The sequence below is a fragment of the Onychomys torridus genome, chromosome X (genome assembly GCF_903995425.1).
Source record: "Onychomys torridus chromosome X, mOncTor1.1, whole genome shotgun sequence".
NCBI classification, from domain to species: Eukaryota; Metazoa; Chordata; class Mammalia; order Rodentia; family Cricetidae; genus Onychomys; species Onychomys torridus.
Genome location: NC_050466.1, coordinates 65,656,335 through 65,674,280, shown reverse-complemented (window position 1 = coordinate 65,674,280; position 17,946 = coordinate 65,656,335). Strand labels below are relative to the sequence as shown.

General features: G+C 33.1%; 1 protein-coding gene across 5 annotated transcripts in view; it reads right to left on the bottom strand.

Annotated features, from left to right (window-relative positions):
* Positions 1-17,946, bottom strand: part of Cnksr2 (connector enhancer of kinase suppressor of Ras 2) — a 234,530-nt gene that overhangs the window by 37,461 nt on the left and 179,123 nt on the right. For all 5 annotated transcript variants that reach the window (XM_036175532.1, XM_036175527.1, XM_036175528.1 and 2 more), the window contains 6 exons: positions 16,195-16,243; positions 15,683-15,855; positions 12,801-12,874; positions 11,802-11,873; positions 6,640-6,707; positions 2,278-2,378 (listed from right to left, as the gene is read on the bottom strand). In XM_036175532.1, coding sequence (XP_036031425.1) covers positions 2,278-2,378; positions 6,640-6,707; positions 11,802-11,873; positions 12,801-12,874; positions 15,683-15,855; positions 16,195-16,243 — 537 coding nt within the window. The remainder of the gene's footprint in view (positions 1-2,277; positions 2,379-6,639; positions 6,708-11,801; positions 11,874-12,800; positions 12,875-15,682; positions 15,856-16,194; positions 16,244-17,946) is intronic.

Sequence of the window (17,946 nt, the reverse complement as noted above, 5' to 3'; positions counted from 1 at the left end):
AGATATAGATGTAACATCTGATACAATAGTACAAATCTGATAATACTGGAAGCATGAGAAATTCTAAACGTTCATGTAAGAAACACTCAGCAACTAAACAATTAAAAAATCTCTACATATTTGGAAATTCTAAAGAAAGAAAAAACACCCATAGATTCCTATTTCTGGATTTTAGGCAACTTGGGGGGGAGGAGAAAGAGACCTTTACATATGATAACAAGTTGCCTATAAACAAAGCAAACCTTTCTGCTTCTTCATAAGTAAATGTCTGTTTCTATGGGTACCACAGAAAAACTATCTTATGGTGATGTCAATTCTATGGTCATTTCTGGAGAACTGAAAATACAGGCAGGTGGAAGTTAGTTGTTGGGGATTAGCATTTTCTGTGAGTCTAAACACTACAGAATACATATTTTGTGCATGAATTTAAAGTTTGGAAATATACATTATAGTATAAAAGACAAACAAGAAGGGAGACTAGCATCAGTAAAATGCTATAAAACATTTTCAGTGCAGCCCTCTACCTGGGACAAGCCTTACTCCAGCTCTAGAGTCTAGCCCAGGTACCTTTATGCAAGGAGCTACATGTGTTAATCACAAATGGGGTTGAAGTGGTAGCCAGGACAAATTGAGCTGTGATGAATATATCACCCCTTTTGGAAAAGGGAAGGACAGTACTTAGCATCATCCATGGGTGGATTGTTACCTTTCAACATATTAAGTAGTATGTTGAACAACTTAATAACAATAAAGGGAAAAGTTTCTTTCCAAGATGCTACCGTTGTTCAAAGGGAAAAAAAAGATGCATTTAACAGAACAACAGGAGGACAGAGGGAATACTGGGGATTGGAAGATTTAAGATTTAAGTAGGAAGTGGAGGCAGAAGGCTTGGTGAGTAGGGGACAGAGGTAGAGTTAAGCAAAAACTAAATATATATTTAAAAAGCCATATGCAAACCTACTTCTTGGTAAGATAATTAAAAGAATAATTTCAAAAAAAGTGAAGCTGTGGTTCCCCTTTCATCTTTTATAATTTCAAAGGAATCATTCAGATCTTGGTGTTTTTAAGGAAAGGGAAAACATTAATTACTTGGAATAATGCAAAGAGGTTAAATTAAGTCAACTGGTGTAGTCACATAAACTAGCTTCCTTTTCCTTTCTGGAAGACAAAGCCCCAAGATACAGAGAATTGATTATTTTGGTAACATGACCATTAAATTAAATATAGACACTGACATACTCTCAGTATTTTTGACAGGAAACAGGCATAAATTGACATAGTCTTAAGAAAAGTAAGGTTGTTATTTAAGACTGAAGTATAGTGTACACATAGAGTGATTTATAGATTGAAGAAAATTCTGTAAGAATTCTGGAGCACCATAAACATGTTAAAGCAGATACGAGGGCTATATCTAAAACATGTGCATGTGTGTACACACTCACATGTGTGTGTGCCCATGTGTTTTTGTAGTGCTGGGGAATCAAACCCAGGGATATGTGCATCTGTGCTGGTTATTTTATTTTATTTTTTTTGCTAGAGTCATCCAGGAAGAAAGAATGCCAATTGATAAAATACCCCACTGAACTGCTATGCAGTCAAGTTCGTGTGGCATTTTCTGATTAATGATTGATGTGGGAGGGCCCAGGCCACTGTGGTGGTATAACTCCTGGGCTGGTGGTTGGTGGTTCTGGGTTATATAAGAAAGCACGCTGAGCAAGCCTACAGTAAACAAGAGTTCCACCAGGGCCTCTGCTTGAGTTTCTACTTCTAGGTTCCTGCTGTGTTTATGTTCCCGCCTTGGCTTCCCTCAATGATGGATTATGATCAGGACTTGTAAACCAAATAAACTTCCCAAGTTGTTTTTGGTTATGATATTTTCTTAAAGCAATAGAAAGCTAACTAAGATAGTACATAATATCTATTACTGAGCTATACCTCCAGCACTATAATTCTAATATTTATCAGTTGTTTCTAAAAGAAATAAAATTGACTTCACTGTATAGAATAAATAAGATCAATTCATATCTTTTTCTAAGGAGAGTTTTCTGTTGTTTTAACTCCTTTAAACCTGGCTAATTCATTCTGCCAACATCCTGTGATGATTATTTCCCTTGATTAATATTTGTTGTAAACTTAAACATTTTCCTTCTGATTTTAGGTCACCAATTTTCTTCTCCCTATGAAACCTCAGTTTGACTTAGACTTTAATATACATTCATTTTAACATATAAATGGAGCTCTAAGTTCAAGGCGGAAGCACACTGGGGTTGCACTTACAGAGGGAGGCCGTGGGTATGTATCATAGGGGGGTGGAGGGCTGTCCTGTTTCGGTGTTGATGGAGTATCTGCTTCCTCTTTGTCACTCTCACTCCAGTAATCTGAAAGTTCACAGACACGGACATCTCAGTGTTTATTCAGTACTGATAGCCATATTTCTCAAGAACAGAGACTATCACTTAACAAAAAAGATTGAAATTGAATTATTACAGCATGTTCATCATCATTGCCCTACCCAAGAGTCATCAAGTTTCATTTTTAGCTGTTTTGGAAGAGAAGGAAGAACACAATAACCTAATCCCAACCTCATGAAAAATTAATGGCACACAGCCAGTCCTAATAGAACTAAGAAAATGGTACTCTATAAGCCCAAACAGGTGTAGAGTATGTTTAATTTTAGACCATTTTCAGAAGTTTTAACTAATAAATACCACAGGATGTTTCTTAAAGTATGTCATTTTACTGTGATAAATATTCAGAGAAGAAAAGCAATAAACCACATGCTGCTGTATATCTCTACTGATATAAACATCCCTGAAATTAATGTTCTAAATATTTTTGGCTTCAATTCACGGTTATCTAACAATTGCCGTCTTCTAGAGTCACAGTGACACGAATCTTTATAACACCATACTCCCACCTCTCCTCGGAAAGACATGGCAACCACTAAATCTTGCCAAATGAGAAAAAAAAAATACACAGTTGCTGATGTGTGCTACAAGCACCAAATTTCCAGAACTACTTAAAAGGAAATATAAGCTGCTACACAAAGTTACTTGGCAGAACTGAGGCAAGAGCGAAGATAAAGAACTCTGAGAGATATATTAATATTGTAAGCCAAATCCAACAAAAGGGCAACAATTAGAATCCAGTGGACTATATCTCAGCCATAACTGCTGGGTTGATTCTTTAGGTGAGTTGCAAGCAAAGAGCCAGGATGATCACCCGAGAGAACAGGTATTAAGAGAAAAGGAAATTGGTATGAAAATTTACATCCTAAAATAACTATGACAAGACTTAAGTAGTATTCAGATTCAAGTGAAAAATCCCAACACATATTTTTGTAGGGCCCTTCCCTTTCTAGAAATTCTCAATTGTAATGTTTTTCCTGTGCTGCTGACTAAAAATAAGTACAACTAACATTTTTTTCTTCAGAAATTGTTACATTTCTGGTAGGAAATAGTGGAGCTTGATTTGAACTAAAAATTGCCTTGACCCAAACCTCTGAGTGCTAAATTCTAGGACTCTTGCTTGACACATCAAGAAAGTTTAATGCTAAGTATAGTGATGTGATTTAATCTTATCTACTCCCAGGGTTTTACTCCTGTTACTGTGAATAGAAAGTCTCCAGCAATAGATACAGGACATAAAATAAACTGCCCCTTCTATTCAGGCCTTAAAACACAAGGACCCTGACAACAAAGACGAAGAATCTAACTAATCTCACTTAGATGCCTGTTTTTTGTTTTTGGGAAACTGGTCATTGGCACACACAACTGTAACTCCAGTGCTCAGGAGACTACTCAGGATCTGAAGTGTGAGATCAGCTTGGGATAGCTAAACCCTGTCTCAAAAAGCCCAATGGAAAATAATGGAGATACTGGACAGTGACAACCGACATAACTAAGTCCTTCAAAGATGAACTGGCATAGTTACTCAGAAACGTATCTAGTAAATGATTGTGGAAAAAGTATGACTGATATTCAGAAACAGATAAAGGTTCAATTCTTCATAATACAACTACTTAATACATTGACACTTTTAAAGGCATTATTTAACTTCATTGTTGGGCCTACTTTATAATCTGTAAAAGAACAAGTAATAATAACTGACTTTTGTAGTTGTGTATGTGGGAGTTCTAAATAAAGTAACATATATTCAAGTGCTTTGTACCTTGAATACACTCAAGAGATATTAGGAGCATTTATCTTCTTAGGGATATTTGCAGATTTTATGCCAGGACAGTCTGACACAAATCAGAAAGGCAGCAAATGCCTGATGCTTATTTTCACAGATACCCCCTTTTTTTTTTCTTTGTAGCATTTTTAAGCAATGAAGAATGAAATCTGGAGTCCTAGGGTCTGGGCAGTTTTATGACAGCCTGAAATCTTCTTGGACGTTAATGCTAGCATTCACTTCTCCCTACCCCACACAAAGCAGTGAGATTGCTGAGACCACTCTACCCTTTCCTTCCCACTGTTTCCAAGAATGCCGGCTGAGTTTATCCTTAATGTTGGCATTGAAACCATGGCATCCTGGTGCAATAATACCTCAAGTGGTCCTTATTAGCACACTGGAAAAGAGATGATTAGCATTTTATCCAGGGCTCCATAGCTGTCACCATACATAAGAGATCTGAAGTGTTTATTTTTCCTCCTCAGCTAAATTAGGAAAAATTCTAATCCCTATTTGATATAATTTTTGGCTTATTAAAAAGCAATATCAATCTAAACATTTTCTAGGTTTCTTAAGAAAAGGCAGAAATATTACTTTACAAATCAACTTCTTATGCTAAGCTGTAAGGGAGAGAACAATACCAGAAAAAGGCAACATTGAAAATTTACTTAGGCTCTTTTGGAACATGTGAAATATTACACACATTATAGCTTAGTGGCTGAAACCAGTCTGATTTCTTTCTAAGAGCAAATACAATTTTTAGCTCTCTAAAAGAATATAAATATATTATTTTGATGTGTCTTGAAAAATGCCAAATTTTATAAGTAATTATGAATAAACATGTCCATTAGTAGAAGAGGGACATATATTAAAAAACCTCCTCTTATTTAGAACTAAGAAATAAAATATAGGTCATTCTCTTTCATGTGATTAAAACTTTACAATGACATTAAGGAATTATTTTTATTGTAAAACATTAAAATTTCTTTTTTTCTATATTTCTTTAGTATATACTGTATTATCATTATCTATATCCACCATACTATACAATAATATACAAGAACTTCTACTTTTACTCTTAGCTATGTATAACAGTACTTGTTTATTACTTTGCCCACTCGCTACTTAGTTCTTCACATCCTGTGGGTACCACTATTCTCTTTTCAACTTCAACGAGCTATATTGTGTTTGGAAGTTAATTCAGCATTTAGAATTACTCAGGAGATATCAAAGAATCATAGAAGAGTAGAGGTGATATGTATACTTAGCAGTTTCCTAAGCAGAAGACCAAGGAACTTAACCATATATTAAGTAGGAAGTCTATTTCTGATGTGTGTTAAAGTGCCTTTTCACTCTGTGAAAAAGCAAGTATTATAGTCTGCCTATGTTTTTTTCTACCAAACTTTAGTAGGTAGAAAATATATATATATACTTACACAATAGAGCAAGGTAGCATGCATCTACAAAATAAACACTCTTTGGAACATGCACATGCAATATACATTAACCTGTCCTTTCATCCACAATGAAACTTAGTTTCACAACAAAAGAAATTCATTATAATCAGATTATGCTCAACTTGAAATCAACATCAAGTAATATAATTCTGAAGCTTGAAAATGAAAGTTCTATGATACATATAGCTTGGTATTTTTCTAGATTAATTTTCATATATAATATATATATTACCAATCTATCCAACTCTCATGACTTTAAACAATCAGGTAAAAATACCTTTAAAGAGCTACTTCACCCCTTTTCAAGAAATTTGAAAAGGAAATCTGGTATTTTTTTTTTTTTTTAGTGCTCTTACCTTAAATTAAGGTCTATAAATTACACTGAGGCATAAAGTGAGGAAGTTTAAGCCACCAGACACATTTACTGCATTATAGTATTAGACAAAGTTTGCCCATGCACACAGATTTGATGAAGACAGCTTCTACATTATTTGTAGAATGTGCAATCTGCTTCCATTCTGTGGAATATCATAGTTATTGCCTTCAGTCCACACCATTTCCATCTTATAAGAATTAGTTCAGAAAACAGAGCCAACCAAAGTCTTTCCCATACTCTCTTCCTGGAAGGACTCTGTTTACCCTTGTTTCCTGAAACTTGATTTATTTCTTACTATGTTTCATTTTCTATATTGCACCAAGCTTACCTTTTTGAACAGAACCTAGTATAATTGTAGGATACGTGCTTACATTTTCATACAGGCGTGACGTTGAGGATCTTTTGCAGAAATATTTTAATATTTAATAACATACTGTATTTTTCTCTCAATTATCAATGCTATATCAAGAGTCACTGATAATTTTCTTCTATATTTTTGGTTGTGAGCCTAGCCTTTAATGGCTGAGCCATCTCTCCAGCCCTGATTTTCTTCTAAAAAAGTCATCATTAGCCCTGTCTTTTTATGTAATAAAAAAGTGTAATATGATTTTAAGATAAAAGGTATTCCTTTACCTTGTTCTTGCTTAATCCTTTCTCTCTCTGCATATCCCGCAGTCAGCATGTTAATTCTATTAAGCCACCTGGAAAAAGAAAGAAAGAAATCAATGATAATTCACCATACTGGTTAGAAATATTTATTGCAAAAAATGTTAAAAAAGATATAGGATAACCCTACATATAAAATGTGTTCTTCATTAAACTTGAAAAAAATTGAAGTCTTCAATAGGCAATAAACTACCATTACCATAGTACAAATTGTTCCCACACCGAAGATGTAATTCCAATGGAACAGTTATGTAAAGCTGTTAATGTGTGCAGTATAAAAGGTTTTGAGATGACCAAAGTCATATCAATTCTTTTCCATCAAATGTATGAAGACTCCAAATATGCCTGCTCTTTTTTTTGTTTTGTTTTGTTTTTTTGTTTTTAGAACAAATGCTCCTTTGGAGACACTTTTAACAGTCAGTCTAATTTATAGAGACAAGAGAAAAAGTTACAGAGCTTGCCTGTAAAAATAATAGTTCTACCATGAAATAATAGTTTTGAATACACTCATTTAAATTGAATGACCCAAGAGGAAACACATCTCAGAAGTACTTTAGAATCTTGTCTCTAAATACAAGAGTACTTAGCGCCTCAAAAATAGAAAGTACATATATAATTTTAACCTATTATGATCTAGAAAACATATTTTCATGAACAACAGTAAGTTAATTGTCTTAGTTTTTTTCTTCAGTATTGCTGCTATTGTTAGTGCAGCAAAACACGGTCTCAGTTTTTTCATTTAATTCTTCCAGGAATCTTCCTGTATGCATTATTTCAACCACTAGATTATCAAATCACAAATTCTTTGTAAACAAAGTGACAATTTCCCATCTGGAAATTCTGAGCAATGGCCCATATGTTTTTCCAAAACTGAAATCAGGTTGAATTCACCTTCAACAATTTTGGAATTACTATTAGAGTTAACATCATCAAATTGTGGAATAGTCTGATCTTGATGTATTTTAAAGAAAACCTGCATTTGAGAATTTCTTTCTCCTAAGATCCTGTATCCTTTTCGACTAGAACACAACTCTGTCTAACTGAGCCACATATTTCACATTTTTCCAAGTGGTGTTGTTTATATCATATACCTAGCATATCTTGAAAAGAGGAAAGTTGTATTCTCTCATGGGAATCTATTGAAATCTAAACTTCAGGTTAGCAAAACATATCATATAAATATCAGCCTAAAGACTATAAGGGAAATGAAGAAAGAATTGGAGTCCTATCAATATACAATAAAATATTCATAGGAATTCAATAACATATTATATGAACTAGTAAATTCTAAACTACAAATCAAGAAGTCAATCTCATAATAAAATCCTTAAAAATGACTATTAGTAAAAGATCAAAATGAATTTTAATATATTGTTTAATTTTTAGAAAGGGGTTGAATTTAGACTACAGGGTAAATCCAACTACTCTTTGGAAAGTGTAGCCTGATGCTGTTAGGTTGACAAGTACGACAGTTACACTAAGGGAAATTGATCATTGACATTTAATCTACTATTATGTTATTACTTCTTGAAAAACATTGATATTTTAATCAGAATTCTAAAGAAAATGAAAGTTCTTAGAAGGTGAATTGAGAAATTTAAGAGAGGCTTATATAGTTTTCAATTCATCATTTATTAAATATCTATTTGTTTTTAACAATAACTATGTTTTAGAAACATATAAATGTATAAGGCATAGTCCTTGCTTTCATTGAACTCTAGATTGCTAAAACTCCTAAGACAGCTGAAAATTTAAGCTACTATTAGGAAAAATTCTGCTCATAATAAAACCTCTTTGGAACATGTATGGCTATTCTCAGGCTGCTGTTTATAGCCTAAAGAGACTTAAAACTATACAGCTATTGCTGTCTCTTGGATATACTTGTTCTTAAGTGACAGCTGAAAGAACCTCACTTACTGATATACTTGGTATAATTTTGACTTGCTATCATAGGTTGTTATGAAAGCAGATATACATATAATAACTGATTCCAGAACTATTTATTGAGAGCCTGTATGTGCTAGGGATAGTTCTAGGCACCTAGAATATAGAGTATACAAAACAAAGCACCCATCTTCATGATGCCTGTATTTTAATAATGGAGGCAGATGACAAATCGGGATATAAGTAAGCATCTATGAAGTTACCAAGGTAGCACACACCATCTTTTAAAGCAGCAAGTAAGGTAAAATTTAGAACGTCAAAGTTGCTTGGGAGTAGGAAATCTATATTAGGTAAGGAGGTCAGGGATACATGTATTCAACTTAGAATCTTTTCAAGAACACTGATGTGGAAGTTCTTTAATATTAGTACCTTATCATATTTAACACTTTAGAACATGAATATATAGGTAAGGGAATATGCTTAGAGTAACACAGACTAATACACTGAGAGAGAAATAACTTATAGTTACAAGGATACACACACACACACACACACACACACACACACACAGACACTTAGAAAAGTACACATATCGGTGTATACAGATTTCATGGAAAAACTGAATTTAAGGAATACTTTTATACCCTAATTACTAGGTCCTATTAGTACTGGCATTATATATTTTTAAAAATCTAGAGTACAAATATATATTATTCTATACTGTGGTATAATTTAATACAAAACAATAAAGCCTTTAAAGCCATAAAATAATCAGATAAAGCATATATTGAGTATAATTATGCTTACTTAAAAATACATCCTCTCTCTTGAATTAGGCATGTTTTCAAAGATTATATATGAAGTAAATCAATACCCACATTATCTTGCTATGTATGATAATGTGATCACATAAAGCTGTATGTGTACCTTTCCATATCACTAACACTGTGTGAAAGTTTTTAGCACTGATTATTTTATCCTATTAACAATTATTTTTCTAAATTGCATATTGAAAATATACTGGAAATAAAGTTATTGGTGAAAGAAAACCAAAGATATATTATAATTAAATTTTAAAATTCAATTATTATGTCTATAATTCTGAAATATATAATATATTAAGTCTTACATAAAACAAGATTTCTAAATGTATAATGTGCTGACATTTTGTATTAGATGTTTTTTTTTCTTTAATCAACTACTTAAAGTAATGAGATGAATGACATGGGTTTGGTTTAGTTTTTCTTTTCTGGTATTCAGAACTATAGAAGTATCAGCGAAGAGCAGTGATATCGACATCCTTTGACTATACTGTTAAAATAGAGTAAGTAGCAAATGTCAGTCAAAAAAGGTTTTACAGTTGATAAATGCATAGACAATGTCTAAACTAAAATGGTTCTAATTAGCATGTATCAAGAATGCATAAATTATTTTAATTTTTACAGGGAGGGAACTGGTACCTAATGTATTCATCTTGTAATACAAGAGATCCTCATTTATGTCACTTATTCTTATTTTGGTTATAATGCAAACAATTCATGTGTATCCCTAGGGAACTGTGTTTATCATTTGGTTAAATAGATAGCATGGACATAGAACTATAGAATTATGAGAAAATTATAGCACCAAAAATAGACAACCGCTAGTCCCCCATCATGTACAGGTGAATAAAAATTTTCACTTTGAGGGTAAGGAGAAAAATCAGTGAAAATTCTTAGTGCTGGTATGAATTTTAAGAATAGTAAATTATATAAATTATGAATAAGGACATTTCCTTTCTTTGCCATTTCCTTTCATACACATCTGCTTTTCATTCTAGGTGTCAAATTATTTATTTATTTATAAAAGTAGCTTAAGTGTTCATTTCTTCTGCTTAAGCATATTTATGAAGCAGCACAATTTTTGTGCTTAAAATGTTTAGATACAATTTTTAGAGACATCTAAGGAAAACTAAATGAAGTAAGAAAACAAAAGTATATAAACATCAATACTCATTGCTACTGAAGACTTGTATAAAATTTAAAAGAAAAACCCTACTGAGAGGGATAGTTTATCTCATTTATAAAAGGGTCAATTATTTAGTACAGAAAGGCTATGTTTCTTGCATAAATTTGCATAGCTAATAAGTTATAATCTGGGATTCAGTCTTTTCTAAAGGGTCACAGTTCTGGTCACTATGCTTTGCTGCCTCTTTCTAAGTGTAGGGAAATTACATACAATATGCATTAGCTTTTGCAATTGCAAAAGGGAGGATATTTTGACTTTTAAACTCATTTTCTATAGTTTTATTAAATGGAGAGTGTAAGTTAAAGGAAAGAAAGAAAAGTAACTTAAAAGTGGATAAAACTGTAATGTGAAACAATGTGGTATATGAAGAGAAAATATATGTAGGTTTTCCTTTAGCCACCAAACAAACAAAGAGCCATTCAATCAGTTGGCTATGTAACTCTGCCCCGTGATAAATGAAGGTGACAGGAAGAATTACTACATTAGCTAGATATAAGTTACTGAAATGGATATCTATCACATATACAGAGCACTTGAATAAGTCAGGTTTTATGTACATTTTTTGAGCATCTAGGAATACATGTTAAGACATAAGTGAGACAATTGAACAGCTTGAACTGTTTGGGAGGCACCCAGGCAGTGGGACCCAGACCTGTCCTTGGTGCATGAGCTGGCTGTTTGGAACCTTGGGCTTACACAGGGACACTTTGCTCAGCCTGGAAGGAGGGGACTGGACCTGCCTGTACTGAATCCACCAGGTTTAAATGAATTCCCAGGGGAGTCTTGGCCCTGGAGGAGATGGGAATGGAGGGAAGGGGATGGGGGAAAGGTGAGGGTGGGTACGGGAGGGGCGAGGACAGGGGAACCCATGGCTGATGTGTAAAATTAAAACACAAATATAATAAATAACAAAAAATAAAGAAAAAGTCAGAAGAAAAAAAAAAGACATATTCCTAAAATTTAACATCCTAAAAAAAAAACCCTTTTTATAGTAATATTTTGGATTTATATTGGTTATGGTACTTATGTGGTAAAATTGACAGTCAATGAAAGTTGAATTTTTAAAATGTTAAATCATGAATTAAAAATTAAGTATGATTGCATGTAACTACAGATGGGCTACTCAAATTTTAATTAATTAATATACAATGAGATTCCTTAAAAGATGACTGAAGACAAGGCTTAGACTTTGAATTTTGGGCCTAATTAAGTAATTTGAGATGTAAATAGTACTTTACCTGTTCATGTCATCAAGATGTTCCGCAGCAAAATAAAAGCTTTTGATTTTAGGATGGCAGGCTTTGAATGCGCTGTGAGTAAAACCAAACAAATAAGTTACATTTACTTTTTACAAATTGAAAAAAGGTTTTAAGTCAAATATCCTTAAAATTTTCATTAAAGTTGGGAGAGGCAAAAGAACATTATCATAATATATTATATGAAATTTTTTTTTAAAAAAAAAATTCTAACTTGGAACCTGGGTATGGTGACACATACTTTTAATCCCAGCAGTTGGGGGCAGAGGCAAGTGGATTTTTCTGAGTTCAAGGCCAGCCTGGTCTACAAAGTGAGTTACAGGACAGCCAGAGCTACATAGTGAGACCTTGTCTTGAAATAAAACTAAAAGTATTCTACTTTGTCTATTTATTATTAACATCATCATCACTGGTATTTTTTTTAAAGATTTATTTATTTATTATGTATACAGTGTTCTGCTTACACGAATGCTTGTATACAGCATGTATGACTGCAGGCCAGAAGAGGGCACCAGATCTCATTACAGATGGTTGTGAGCCACCATGTGGTTGCTGGGAATTGAACTCAGAACCTTTGGAAGAGCAGCTGGTGCTCTTAACCGCTGAGCCATCTCTCCATCCCATCACTGGTGTTTTTATGTGTGTGCACATGCTAGAGAAAATTTTTGAAAACTGGTTCTCTCTAACCATGGATTCTAGGATTGACAGGTCATCAGGCTTGCATTTAAAGCACTCTATCTTGTTGTCTCAAACTAAATAACTTTTATGGATAAAATTGATGCAGTGTCTAACCTAACTTTACATACATAATGCTTCTATCATGACAGAAATAAGTAAAATTCCATGCTACATCCTCAAAATTGCTTTCTTATAATCTCAGTTTGAAAGCATCAGATAAACAAACTGTAACTTAAAATTTAGAAAATTTAGGAAAAATAAATGACCCCTTCTTCCCCCTTTCTCCAAGTAAAATGAACTTACTATTTCTTGCGGCATTCACTGGCTCTATCAATTTTAAATTCAGGCAGACTGATGAATCCTTCTGCTTTTTCATCCTAAAGAAGCAAGACTTTTGTTTAGTGTATCATACCAAGGAGGTCTGAACTAATAATACCATGTAAGTACAACTTAGACATTTAGAGTAATAAATGTGCTAATCATTTAGTTCATAAGTCTACTTATATTCCATATATTCTACATATCCATAAAATAAAGCATTCTTTTGAAACTTGGAATTTTTACAAACTAAAACATATACATTATTTTTATATTAAAATGAGGCTAGAAAATAATTTGCAAAGTAAAATATGCTTTATAAAATTTTTTTGGGCTAAAGAAGTAGTTCATCTGTACAGTATGGAATGAACTCTGAGTTTGATCTTTAGAGCATAACTCCCTGGCCCTCCCCCCGAAAAAAAAAGTAAAAGGAAAGAACATTTCAGGCCAGACATACAAATTTAGTATAAAATTTTCTATCATTTTAAATAGTGATTTATTTTATGTGTATAATTGCTTTATCAGAATACATGTATGAGCATCATGTGCATGCCTGTTGCCTGACAGAAGTCAGAAGATGGCACTGGATCCCCAGGAACTGGGGAAACAAATGGTTGTGAGTCACCATGTAGGTGCTAGAAACAAGTGCTGAATAATCTCTCCATTTTTAATATTTAGATATAAAATATGGAGTTGCTTACCAATTAAAATTTTCATTTTATAGCACTTTACTAACCAAATTTGAATTTTCTATATACTAATTATTTTGTGTATTCAATAGTTCAGAAATTAAGTAGGCCAACTTGATTTTCAAATATGTGGTTTCAGATACATCTCACACAACATCTTTCACCTGAAAATTTTAATAAAATTCATAAATCCTCCTCTCTTTAATACTAGTTAAAAACAAGGCAGGAGAACTATCCAAAATATTGTATTTGTCTTAAGTTAAATAAAGTATAATGTGATTTGGTGGCTACTATGTTCTTTGTCATGGTAATAACAAAGCTTCATAGACTTTACCATTCCACATTTTACTTGACCTGCTAAACCAGGTCATAACTCCTTATATATCAAATTTAAGTGAGATTATTCTCCCTCCCACTGTTCTGAGGAAACAAAAGCTCCTCTCAGTTCATTCCTCCCTCCCTTCTTCGTCGTCTTCATCATCATCTTCTCCTTCTTCTCCTTCTCTTTCTCTTTCTCCTTCTTCTTCTTCTTCTCCTTCTTCTTCTCCTCCTCCTCCTCCTCCTCCTCCTCCTTCTCCTTCTCTTCTCTCTCTCTCCTCTCTCTCTCTCCTCTCTCTCTCTGTCACACATACATACATACACACACACATTGTGCATATGTTTCATTTCTGTTATTAATGAACAATTCAAAAGTGAAAAATTTGAGCTGTAGATAGCAACTGAAATTTATGTGTTAAGTACTGAAGCAGTACTAAAAATCTTTCTTTAAATATTTTTTCCAATCTACGGTTAAAGAAAATATTTCCATTTTGACTTCTATCTTATGTTACTTTTGACAGCCTTAATTTAAAACTTGAAATAATTTTGGGATATTATCTCTTCATTATGATGCAATATAAAATACTCTCTTTCCTCTAAAATAACAATAAGGCTTTCCTGGAACATATATTACAAACTTATTCATTTATATTTTATATGGCTAACAGTAATAACAACTTTCCAATGACTGAAATATAGGCACTATTTAATAAAACAGACAAAAGAATTTCATCCCAGAGAGTTTGAAAGATAGAATATAATTTACTATATGTAGACAATATATAGATTGTCTCACACACACACACACACATATACATATAATCTATAAGTAAATCACAATAAAGAGAAATATATTGTATTTTGATACTACTTGATTAGCATATAAATTTAGTATATGTAGCAAATAAAAATACAGGTAGATTTTGTTTTATTCATTATATGACTGCTACAAAATATCAAAACATAAAATAACATTTTCATGTAAGTATATAGAAAATAATTAGTTTAAGGTCTTCTATTGATAAACATTATGTGAACACTTAGCATTGTCAGACATTGTTCATTTCTTCATCTCTAGGAAAGCTTAGTGAGATAGGCATCATTATTTTCATTTTGCAGATGAAGAGATAAGCACAGTCATTCAAATAATGCAATTCCCAAGTCTACTCTTTCTCCGTGATATAGGACAGCAGCAGAATAACTTGTTCAGGGAACATCAAATTCTCTAGATATTGCAATGTTACAACCTAAGGTCTAATAATTATGGTAACTTTAAGGACTCTTCAAGTGCAAATTGATTAATGTCTTAGGATACTATTTATATACAAACTATATACACACATATATTTTATAATAAAGTGAAGTAGTAGATAGGTATAGCAAACGTCATATCATAAGAACAATTAAAACACATTAAACATGCCTCTCCCCACAAGTTGTCCAAATGTAATGGATACTTAATTTCAAAATTAGTCTACTAATTCATTTTTTTCTTCAGGATAAACTGAAATAAATTGAAACAATACTGACTTACTTAAGTTGCTAAGTAGTGCCCCCTTCAACAGAAACAGAAAAAAACCCTATAAAACTTTGAGCAAGAGTTTAAAAAATCTCTTGTTTTTAGTTAAACTACGACATTAGTTATTTGGTATCTTTAGAAACAGAATTTCACTATATTTTTACTGTGCTTCAGATATATTGATACATTAGAAAAACGAAGCAAATGTTCTTCCAGAATATTGAAGATGGATCCTGAATTGGCTTGAGGGTGATACGATTTAAAATCAAATAAATGGCTTAAATGTCAACACTTTTTGTTACAGATAATGAACTAATGAGAATACAATTGTGTTCTCTTACCTCTTCATTAATATACCAGTATAGGGATGCATCCTTTAGGACAAACCAGTACTTCTTCCATTTCTGCGAAAAATAGCTCTTTGCATCTTTCTTTTTCCAAAGCCATCCCTCACAGTCACCACGGCCAAGGTCCTTGCAAGAAATTCGTCTTTTGCTCTTGCCTGCTATAGCTCCTGAAGAGAGTGAGTGGTAATGCTCTTAATTTTGCAAAGTGCATACAGAGAAAAGATGAATCCCTAAATACTTATTAATCTTAAAATGATCATTTTCTAATTGTGTTATCACAGAAAATATGGGGATCTCTGATGCCTTTCCTTCCATATAGATGACAACATAATCGGAAATATGTGATTCTCACCTCAAGACTTTTTGAGACCATATCTTATCAAAGGATATGCATGGTAAACGATGTGAAAGCGAACTGGCTTCAAGGCAATGAGAGGATTAACGAAATGTACTCATGATTACCACAGTACAAAAGAAGAAAGTTAAAGGTTTTTTTTTTTAATTACCTTTGTTTTTCTTCTTTGATTTGTGCTGCAGAGAGGACTGCTGAAATGTCTGAAATTAAAAGACAGGGAAGATTATTATCTTATATGCAGAGTGCAAACCAGAGAACCATAGGGCTACACAGAACTCTCACAAGCTAAAGATTATTCTAAACCCAGGTTAGAGTAGTACCTCTCCTCATTAATATTTGAAAATAAATTAGTATAACCATATTACTTAACTTTCTCATCTTTCTCGAAGCAGAAAAACATCTATCAGTATCTTCATTTTGTTGACAGATTCCAGGGTAAAACACATTGGTAAATGTAAATGTTCTCCCCTCTTGCCCCACAACTGTTCCCTTTGAGAGATTCACTGTGGTTTCTAACACATCTCATCTAATTCTCGCATAATCTGACAAACCAGGAGGCAAATGTGTCTTTCTTATTTCTATATTGTCTCTAAATCTATAAGTATTTTGATCAATATTTTAATCTCATACCTACCTACTTATATCAGTATTAGTGGTGACTAAACTTGTCAGTGGTACCAGTATTCCAGCACCACATCTCTGCTTCTGATATAGGGACCTTCCCACTCCACAACTAACAACCCCCACAACTATATGTCTGGTATTTTGAACATGTCCCAGCCACTGCCTCTAATATTTGTGCATTATAAAGTCAAATACTAGCTGGGCAGTGGTGGCACATGCTTTTAATCCCAGCACTCAGGAGGCAGAGTCAGGTGGACCTCTATGAATTTGAGGCCAGCCTGATCTACAGAGCAAGATCCAGGACAGGCAACAAAACTACACAGAGAAACCCTGTCTCAAAAAAAAGGTCCAATACCACTGTCCTATCAATGAAAAAATATTGTGTCATCTAAATCATTGACCACACCACCCAATTATGGTTATATTACTATCCTACCGACTTTCCATGGGATATTATTATAATGGTTCTTTTGCACTATTCCCTGCATCTATATATAAATAACTAAGCAATGCAATACTAAGTATCTACTTAACAGTTTACCAAGTCTGGAGAAAAAACAGGGTTGTATTGACTCACCCAACTTTCAATTAGTAACTAAAAGTTACTGACTCTACTCAGATAATATTCTCATACAAAATTTTCACTGTTATAATAAAATTAATTATGATTAACTAATGAAAAGAGGACAGAGATTTCCTGTGTGTTAAGTCACAGAAATTCTTTGAAGGGAATGTTATATTGGTTCTATCCAATTTAAACTTTATCTTGTCTATTATACTTATTTAACTGACAACATTTTTTTACAATTTAAGGATATCCAGTTGGTATTAACTGTAGAACAGCAATTATTTTTGAATTTTGTGTTTTATTTTGAAATTTAAGTACTTCTGTAATTTTGCCATATATTCATTTAGTGTGTAATTTATCACCTGATTGTTTGTTCAGTGCCCTTTCTTCAGAATTAAGTTATTTTAGACACTTCAGAATTTTCTTTTCTGCCTAAGACTTTTGTTGTCTCCTGCCTCTATTCCTTGGATCCTTTTAGATACTAAGCAGGACTTTTTGTGATGACATGGCCTGCTGTTTCATTGATGCAGCTCAAGTGTTTCTGAGTAAAGGCATGTTTTTGTGTCCTGTTGACACCAGGAATTTACTTCAGCCACTGGTTGTATGTTTAGGAAAAACGTAGTCACAGATGTGGAGCCACCTTTCTGGCTTTCTAGCTTGAACAACAGAGCTAATTAGTAGTTTCCTAACACAGCTAAGGCCAATTTTGTT